This window comes from Patella vulgata, chromosome 3, assembly GCF_932274485.2.
Source record: "Patella vulgata chromosome 3, xgPatVulg1.2, whole genome shotgun sequence".
In the NCBI taxonomy this organism is placed as follows: Eukaryota; Metazoa; Mollusca; class Gastropoda; family Patellidae; genus Patella; species Patella vulgata.
Window position 1 is genome coordinate 83,362,760 of NC_065881.2, and position 10,307 is coordinate 83,373,066.

The following is a 10,307-nucleotide window of genomic DNA, read 5'->3' on the forward strand; positions in this document are numbered from 1 at the left end:
GTGGTCAATTAAAGATGTATTTTGTTGAATTCAGATTAACAAGGTATTTTTTTATTTTCAAAGAATTTGACATTTTTCTGCGTTATCCAATTTTTTCTCAAAAAACTGTTTTTACATATAAAACTATAGATTTACCTGTTTTTATTGTGTTTTAAGGTCAACTTCCACTAAATTCTTATTTTAAATTGACGGACATTTAAAATTATCTAGACGGTCAGGTCAATTTCACTGGACAAAAGGATCGAAACAAGAACTCTAATTTACAACAACGAGGTGAGGACTGGGCGTGAAAGGTTGATTCCTGCCCATACGGTGTATGTAATTCAACCAATGTGAGTTATTCCATAGTATTATTTATTGCACTAAATAATATATAAAGGTATTTATATTTTACAAAATAATATTACAATATATACATGTATTAACAAATAATAACTCAAAATAACAATAATATTGATTTACAGAATTGTATCAATTCTGGTAACCATAGGCAACAGTAAGATACTCTACTGTGACACAACCCATTCTGGTAACCATAGGCAACACTATTGTGACAGATAATTAATTGTAAGATACTCTATTGTGGTAGCTTTAGTTACAATGTATATAAATTCTGCTAACAGAATGATGTGTGGTGGAGTCAGTGCTGTGTTTGAAGTAGAATCAAGTAGAAAGAGTTTAACATTTTTTACTCCTGTTGATGTGCACACCCATCAGATATAACTTCAAACAGTCGAGTCATCTTAAATGAAAGCTATAACTGTTTTTGTAAAAAGCATCATTTAAAAGTCTTATCATTTATTATTAGAATTACAGGTGATAACAGGTAAATACATAAGGTAACTGTTGATCAGAAACACATTTTAAAGGAACCTGTGAATTGTAAACAAACGTCCATTATAACCATACCCACTTTCATTCACTCTTTAAAATTTGTGTTGGTACAAACTATTTCATGCGAAACTTGAATTTTTTTCTGTTTGAAAACACATCAGTTGTACAGTCATCTTTGATTTAAATTCCGATAATAATTTTACCACAATCCTAGAAAAAAAATAATATATATTTCAAATATTAAAAAACAAGCAGTTAACCAAATTTTACAAGAGATGGACAGAGAACAAGCTAAAAATGCTATTTTTGTGCAATAAGGGGCCATAATCCAGGATGCATCAATATCGACAGGAACCGAGTTTCATCAAAATCGGATAAAAATTGTGACTACTGGAGGGTCCACCACCTTCGTATTACATACTTTTACACTATTTGCGTACAAGGAGTGGCCACTTTGTCGGGCATTTTCAGATCAATTTTCATGGAATTCGAACTCAAACGTCAATAGTGTGTAACGGAGATAAATCAGATAACAATTGTGACCTGTAGAGTGTCCACAAACAAAATGTGAACGGACACACAGACATCCGAACAAGGGCAACGATAATACACGTCCACATGAGAACGCAGCTGTATAAAACTGTGGAACTCGTAGTTAAAATCTGGTCCATATTAACAAAATATATCCAAAGCGAAAATCAAGCTTTATGACATTAATTTGCACCTTTTAAAAATTCGGTGAATTGTTGCCATTACAGATCTCTTATGTCGACGAAAAATTTACAAATATTCCAAGTTACAAATTTGTTTTCCTGCCAAGTTTTTACTTACAGAACATTTATAAATATATATTCAAAATGAAAATTGATCCGGGTGTTGGCCGAGAGAGTTCATCAGGAGTTTTACGTGGTGTCAGTGGTTTAGGACGGAGGATCTGGCAAGGGACAACGTATAGTCGCTTGGATGGGACGAAAAACTGAGATCCTGTCATACATTGGCATGTACCTAAAAGAACTCTTGACCGTTGGAGTAGGCCGTAGCGCCGCTGTCCATGCAAAAAGAAGGATGATAAACCCCATTTCATTTCATTTTCAGACTTCTTTGGCCTAATCATTAGAAACTTAATAACTGGAACCAAAGATATGTTGCCAAGCAACGAAAAATACACCCACAGCAACTAAGGCGTCCGGACAGTCAAAAAGAGAGAGAGAGAAATGGGGTTTACTGTTCACTTGACACAAACTAGGTCGTTTCGGGACTAACACATGGTTCAATTTTATTACAATAATTCGCTTGCACGTAGGGGTCTTTAGGAGAACCCGGAGAAAACCCACAAGGTTGGACAGCAGGGCTGCCGACAACCAGTGGGAGGAAATCGGAGGGCCCGGAGAAAATCCACGAGATTGGATCATGTTATTGGAAACCATTGAAAATCAATAGACTTAATAAAATGAAAGTCAATCGATTGATAACTTGGCCTGTAGATGGTTCACAAGATAAAATACTTACTCTTGTCCTTCTTCAGATAAAGGTGGTATACATTCATACGCTTCTTTAAAACAATTCCTGGAAAAAATATATAAATATACAGTTAGTTTAGTCACACAGAGAGAGACAGAGAGAGACAGATAGATGAGGGTTGTGGTCTAATGCTTGGTGTGAATTCATAAGATCTGTCGTTGAGTTAAGAGGGGTGGTTTAAATTTAACGCATGTATGTGACAAGGAGTAGGGGTCGCCTGTCCAACCACGTGGGTTTTCTCCGGATCCCTTGGTTTTCTCCCACTGCTAAAGACCCCTACACACATACGTTAAACGATTCAGCCACCATACCCCCCTTTAGTTTATTCAGAATCTTCACCAATGGACTGTCTATAAATCTTTAGACCTTTACTTCAAAATTTGATAATTTTTGGCAATAATCCTAATTTTTAAAACATTTTTGTAATTGTTTTTACACTAATAGTTAGTGTGTATCTTAGACTACTCTTTGTAACTCAAATTTTATAGCATCTACGATTGACTGACAGGTAAATTCTCCAGTTGGTCAATTTCACTGCCAGTCAAGACAAAACTAGTAAATATGACTAAAACAAGCCCCCATCCCCCCTTTCCCAGCTGCAAGTATTATTAATAAAGGGAAGTAACTCATTTAGACCGCTTCAGACCAGTATTCAAAAAACCCAATGAAATAAAATTGACTGACCTAATGTTGGCTGTTTCAAACAGACAAACAATTGTCTCTAAGGCTTTTAACTCAAGTTGTGCCTGGAAATAAAAAACAGATTTATAATTAGAACAGACTTACTATTAAGAGAGAGAGAGAGAGATAGAGAAATGGGGTTTAACGTCCACTCGACACAAACTAGGTCATTTCGGGACTAACAAATAGTTCAATTTTATTTCAATAATTCGCTTGCACGTAGGGGTCTTTAGCAGTGGGAGGAAACCGGAGGACCCAGAGAAAACCAACGAGGTTGAACAGGCAACCCTACTCCTTGTCACATACAACCGGGGAATCGAAACCCCGCCAGTTGACTCAATGACAGACCTTATGATACAGCACGAATGTGCTAACCATTCGGCCATCCAACCCCCCATAGAAATTATGAACCTTCTCCCAATATGATAATAATATGAAGCCACAGGGCAAATTTTCCCTCCTGGCACACTACATGGGGCATGCCGTCTCCATCAGCCCAGTTGTGTAGACAATAAACTCCATTTTATTTTAATTATTTCATGGATTGAATGTTTAATTATTCAGATCCTGATCGAAGACTGATATACTACCTACATCTGTTCTGTGAAGTTAGGCAGTTACCTTGTTTTCCAGTTATTGTAAATTTATTAGAATATTTTAATATCCGAATTAATTGAAAGGTGTTAAGAATTGTCCTTACCTGTATGGCCCCAGCAGAACCAAAATCTGTGACACATTGAATGATTCGAGATATTTCTTCACATACCGCCTCCATGACTTTCTTCATTACACGAGATACAAACGCTGGTGATATCACAAATACCTGTAATCACATGACAGTCATAAAGTTAAATATATCTGTAATCACAGGACAGTCATTAACGTAAATATACCTGCAATCACAGGACAGTCATAAACGTAAATATACCTGCAATCACAGGACAGTCATAAATGTAAATATACCTATAATCACAGGACAGTCATAAAGTTAAATATATCTATAATCATGTGACATCTGTGATGGTAAATATACCTGTAAGTCATAAAAATAACTGTAATCACGTGACAGTCATAAAGGTAAATATACATGTAATCACAGGACAGTCATAAAAGTAAATATATATATAATCACAGGACAGTCATAAATATAGCTGTAATCACATGATAGTCATAAAGATAAATATACCTGTAATCACAGGACAGTCATAAGGACAAATAAATATGTAATCACAGGACAGTTAAAGGTAAGCAACAATAATCAACAGCTCAATAATTGACACATAATCATAAACCTGCAAAAATGTTAGCTGCTCCCTACCATTTCACCTAAAGGCCCTTATGCTAAAATACAAGCCTTGATCTGGCTAGATGAGAGAGATAACTAAGTAGTTTCAGGACTAACATATGCTTTAATTTTTATTTCCATAATTCGCTTGCGTGTAGGAGTCCACTTGACTCAATGACAGACCTTATGGTCTAAAGCACACATAAGACCATTCAACCACCTAACCTTCCACCAGCCAGATTATCATACAGGTAGCTATACACCAGTCTGCAATGCTTCACCACCACATGGACTAAAGTCACAAGATTAAGAATGTCCCCGAAACACAAATGGTGCTACTCACCTCTGCGTGAACTTCTATAATACTCAGTATAACCTCTTTTAAATAACTACGAACACCTTTATAAATAAAAACAAAAGTAGAATATAAAGTGAACCATTTAAAACTAGTATGCAGTGGATCTTACACTGTCAATAACAGAGAGAGAGAGAGAGAGAGAGAGAGAGAGAGGGAGGGAGGGTTTAACTTTATTTCAATAATTCGCTTTCAGTAGGGGTTTTCAGCAGTGGTCGGAAACCTGAGAAAACCCACGAGGTCTGAACACGTGACCCTACTCCTACAATCAGGGAATCAAGCCAGGTTGACTCAATGATACGGCATGAACACGCTAACAATTCGGCCATCAAACCCCCATTGTCAATAACAACACTAAAAGACAAAAAAAAAAATTATCATAAGAATGGGGTTTGCCTATGAATATTTATTGTTGAACCAGGTTTTGATGATAGGCTGTCTCTACAACACTCCTAACACTCTCCACCCCACTAGCAATACAAGTGTCGTTACTGGCTGCACCCGAGCTGAGTGCATGCTTGTCATTAAGAGAGAGAGAGAGAGAGCGGGAGAGAAAAGGGGCTCAATGTCCACTCGACACAAACTGGTTCATTTTGGAACTAACATATGGTTCAATAATTCACTTGTGTGTAGGGGTCTAGAGCAGTGGGAGGAGATGGGAGGACCCAGGGAAAACCCCCGAAGTTGGACAGGCGACTCCTTGAAATTTGATATAAGAGCAGTCTGCAGCACCGCTGTCCAGGCAAAATTTCCCTCATAGCACACTTTATGATGTATACCCATCTCAAAGATACATTATGTAAGATTTAGATAAAGAGCTATAATAGCTCAAAAATAGATGATGTAAAATAAAAGTATTGAAAATTTCATTCAAATTACTTCATTCTGAGCCAAGTTATCACTGTTTGTAGTTTTGACAAGATGTGTGCATTGTGGTAACCAGGGCATTAGTTTATTCGAGACTTAGCCTCGCTTTCCCATTTTTTAATTAAATTTTTAAATGGCGAACCGTTCTAATCTAGATAAATTCTTGAGTATCCAATGCCATCGAGAGTTGATTAACAGTTTATATAACATTTTAGACGTAAATAAAGACCTGCAATAGGCATATTCAGCTCTTGCATAATAATAATCCATCTTGTATAGCGCTGGTATATTCAGTAAAACTGCTCAGTGGCGCACAAATTAATGTTTAAAATCACTTTAAACACTCTTTAAAATTTAAAAGTAAAACTGAGTTTAAAAACATAATGTATGTTTAATTAGCCCAGTCGCAGCAGAACAGCAGGACGTTAAAACCCCATTACCTGATAATTGTTTCCAGTTCTTCCAATCAAATCCTGCTTTATACATGTTTGGTTCTATGGTTCCTATAATTGGATCGGTCTTCTGTTCTAAATACGCCTGGAATAATTTATCATCTAAATTATGATATGTCTGCTGTGCTACCTGCAAAAAATAATTTCAACAATTAATAAACTCAGGCATCAAAATACAAGACCTTTTAAATCAAAAACAGAATGGAATCCATGGAACACAAAAATTATTAAATCCCATAAATACTTTAATAGCTATGTACTCTGGAGAGAGAGAGAGAGAGAGAGAGATGGGGTTTAACGACCACTCCACACAAACTAGATCATTTTGGGACCAACATATGGTTCAATTTTATTTTAATAATTTGATTGCGCATAGGGGTCTTTAGCAGTACGATAGGCCCTTGATCCTCTGAGAAAACATGAATATCTTACTTGTAATGATTTGTTCATTTCAACATAACCATGTTTATTGAGATTTTCTATAATTCTTGGTAGAGTTTTCTCCCTTGTATGTGTACAATTACTTAACATGATAACTAGTCTTTTATCCTGTAAAATACAATTACTTCATATATATAACAAGTCTTTTGTCTTGTAAAATACAATTACTTGACATGATTACCCGTCTTTTATCCTGTAAATACAATTACTTGACATGATCACCAGTCTTTTATCCTGTAAATACAATTACTTGAAGATACATTATGGGAGATTAGATAAAGAGCTGACAGTTCTCGCTATAATAGTTAAAAATTAGATAATTCAAAAAAATATATTGAAAATTTCAATTAAGTTACTTTTATTTTGAGCTAAGTTATCACTGTTTGTAGTTTTGACAAGATATGAACATTGATTGTTTATTATTGTAACCATGGTACTTGCATATTCGTGGCTTAGCCTCGATTCTCTATTTTTAAATCAAATTCTTTAATGGGAAAACCATTCTAATCTAGTAAAAATCTCGAGCATCTGGTGACATTGAGAGCTGATCATGGTCTTGTCATGTTAATAAATGTCTAATTAATAATTTATATACCATTTAAGGCCTAAAGACACACCTGCAATAGGCCTATTTAGCTCTTAATGAAGTACTATCTGTTAATGAAGTATTTTTGAACTAAATCTTATATAATGCATCTTTAACATAATAACTGGTCTTTGACCCTGTAAAATACAATTACTTTCTAAACACAATTCAGGGGAACCACGGTGACTAAGTGGGTTAGACACTGGCTCGCTAGCCTGGAGGTCAAGTGTTTGATCCCTGCATTGGCCGAGAAAGTTCATCCAGATTTTCCGGTGTGGTTCCCCCATGTCAGTGATGCAGGATGGAGGACCTGACAAGGATAGCTGTCTGGTCGTTCGGATGGGACAAAAAAACGAGGTTCCATGTACACATTGGTGTGCACCTAAAAGGTCCCTTGACAGTTGGAATTTGATATAAGAGTAGGCCGCAGTGCCGCTGTACAGGCAAAATTTCCTTCATAGCACACTGTATGGTGTCTGTCCTTTCTTCATGAGCCCAGTTTCATTTCATTTTGTATGAAATACTAGTTTGGTTAAAATCTAAGACATACATATACTGTACAGTGAATGAAAGAACAAAACTTACTAATGATGGAATGGGATCTTCAAGTTGGTCAAGATCAAAATCAAATCCAAGATGCATTTTGATTGGCTGAGCTCTGAAATAAATTAGTATATTTTACTTAGATACCTGTACACCAAAACATATATCTGTCTATATCATAATACTACTAATAATAATCGACCCAAATGGGTCACAACGTATATAATAATGTAATCTGATTGTATATAAACTGATTTACATTCAATTGTTTCCGTTTTGACTCTAATTTCAAATGAGTTATGTCCAGCAAAATACAACCCTATAGCAATTTGTAGCGTCTGGTTATTCCAGTCTATTGCGCATGCTCTCCAGTTGAATATGTCTAGCCTCGTACTTTCTGGTCACCTGTTGCAAATGACGCTAAAACGCACTATGGTACACGATTCGTGTACCAGTGGTAAAATGTTTATTTTGTCTTTAAATACTGGATATCAGAAGCCTACCTTTTCCCGGTAAGATAACAACATCAATGTTGATTTGAATTGACAAATATTTCGTATTTTCAATGTGTAAGACTTTGGATGATATTGAGTTAGAGACTTAGCTACTTTAAGGCCAGGTATCATATTTTGCTTGAGACCAGGGGCCAGTTTCACGAAATTTTAAATAAGATAAAAATCCAAATTTGAGTATTTTGATTGGATAATATTAGATTGATTTTAGTGCTTAGCCAATCAAAATTGAAGTATCTACTAAAATTTTGAGAAACAGGACCCTGGTATCACAATTTTCTTGAGTTAACGAAGTGTAGATATACACATGATTTTAATATATAATCACGATTTTTAGGTCAGGTATGACAGTACTAATATTGGTTTGTCTGTTTTTCCGTCTGTTCAGGATTGGCAGCTACACTAGGGCTGTCCAGGGGCTGAAATTTGGTGTATAGAGGGAGCTTGGACAGGGGAGTAACATAGGCTAGGTGGCGTTGGCCTACCACTTCCGGTTTCAAAGTTATACCACTTTCAACGTGTAATTCATTAGCCCAGTTGGAGCAGAACAGAAGGACGTTAAACCCCATTTCATTTCATTTCAATGTCATTTCACCAACAAATTTACTTGGATATCATAGATCCCCCATTGACCCCCTTTGACTTTTTGGTAACTTACTGTGATATATCTATCTTACTGTGATATATCAATCTAACTTACTGTGATATATCTATCTTACTGTGATATATCAATCTAACTTACTGTGATATATCAATCTAACTTACTGTGATAACTTACTGTGATATATCAATCTAACTTACTGTGATAACTTACTGTGATATATCTAGCTAACTTACTGTGATATATCTATGTAACTTACTGAGATATATCTATCTAACTTTCTGTGATATATCTATCTAACTTATTGTGATATATCTAACTTACTGTGACATATCAATCTATATATCTGTGATATATCTAGCTAACTTACTGTGATATATGTAGCTAACTTACTGTGATATATGTAGCTCACTTATTGTGATATATCTAACTTACTGTGATATATCTATCTTACTGTGATATATCTATCTTACTGTGATATATCTAACTTATTGTGATATATCTAACTTACTGTGATATATCTATCTAACTTACTGTGATATATCTATCTTATGTAGTGGTGGTGTAAACGCTAGTTGTTCCATACATAAAGCAAAAGCTTGAAGTAACTGTGTACATAATACTGTTGCTTCTTTCTGAATCGGTCTCTGACTGAAAATCTGTAACATAAAAGAACAGGTTACAGATTATCTGTAGCTCAAAACACAATTTTTACAAAATCCCCCTGCCTCCCACCCCATGTCGGTGGTGCAATCACGGACTCTAAGCTTTTTTTCTCATTTCCCAGGCCCTATAATTCGGCGTTGGCTTGGTTTTCTGTGAATATATTCCAACACTGATATTTCGGTATAATTTTCATGAGTTTTTACTCAGTAATTAAGCTAGAAATGTTAGGAAATAGATAACACTGTAACCCAGATATCATTTAATCTTGTGTATCTAGCACTAATTTTTTTTTCATATTCGTTTAATATCCAATCTTTGTTTAAAAATTCATAAAAACTGTTTAAAATCACCATAAATCATTTAATTTGTACTTCTGTCTATTCAATTTTGATAATGAGTGTCCAATTTACAAGTGTTTAATTTCTCAATCACTGTTACAAAATAAACAACCCAATTGATTAATGATGTATAATGATTAATTTTTTAACAGTGGTCAGAAAATTAAATACTTGTAAATTGGACACTCATTATCAAAATTGAATGGTCAGCTTTAAACTGGACACAAGTACAAATTAGATGATTTTTGGTGATTTTAAACGATTTGTATGAATTTTTAAACAAAGATTTTATATTAAACGGATGTGAAAGAAATTAGTGATAGATACAGAAGATTAAATAATACCTGGGTTACAGTTTAACACAATCCCTGCAGAGTTTTTTCGACCGACTGACCCTAACTAGAAATACATTGTAACTATTTACCTCTGATTCACCAGGTTTATTTAAAACAACAACTTCATGTAAATGTTGAACAGTTTCATTCACAATATTCTCAAATAACACTGGCTGTAAATACACAAAAATAAAGCATGAATATTCTGCAATACACAAAATATAGCATGAATATTCTCAAATACAAAAAACATAACATAATTATTCTCAAATACAAAAAATATAGCCTGA

The 10,307-nt window shown here is 34.9% G+C and overlaps 1 protein-coding gene across 1 annotated transcript; it reads right to left on the reverse strand.

Annotated features, from left to right (window-relative positions):
• Positions 1-337: 337 nt before the first annotated feature.
• Positions 338-8,747, reverse strand: LOC126816478 (exocyst complex component 2). Its single transcript, XM_050543097.2, has 9 exons — positions 8,736-8,747; positions 7,608-7,680; positions 6,428-6,544; positions 5,984-6,125; positions 4,665-4,720; positions 3,737-3,859; positions 3,040-3,101; positions 2,344-2,400; positions 338-1,044 (listed from the first exon to the last, which is right to left on the reverse strand). The coding sequence occupies exons 2-9, from the start codon at positions 7,662-7,664 to the stop codon at positions 954-956; spliced, it is 705 nt and encodes a 234-aa protein (XP_050399054.1). The 5' UTR covers positions 7,665-7,680; positions 8,736-8,747; the 3' UTR covers positions 338-953.
• Positions 8,748-10,307: the final 1,560 nt, after the last annotated feature.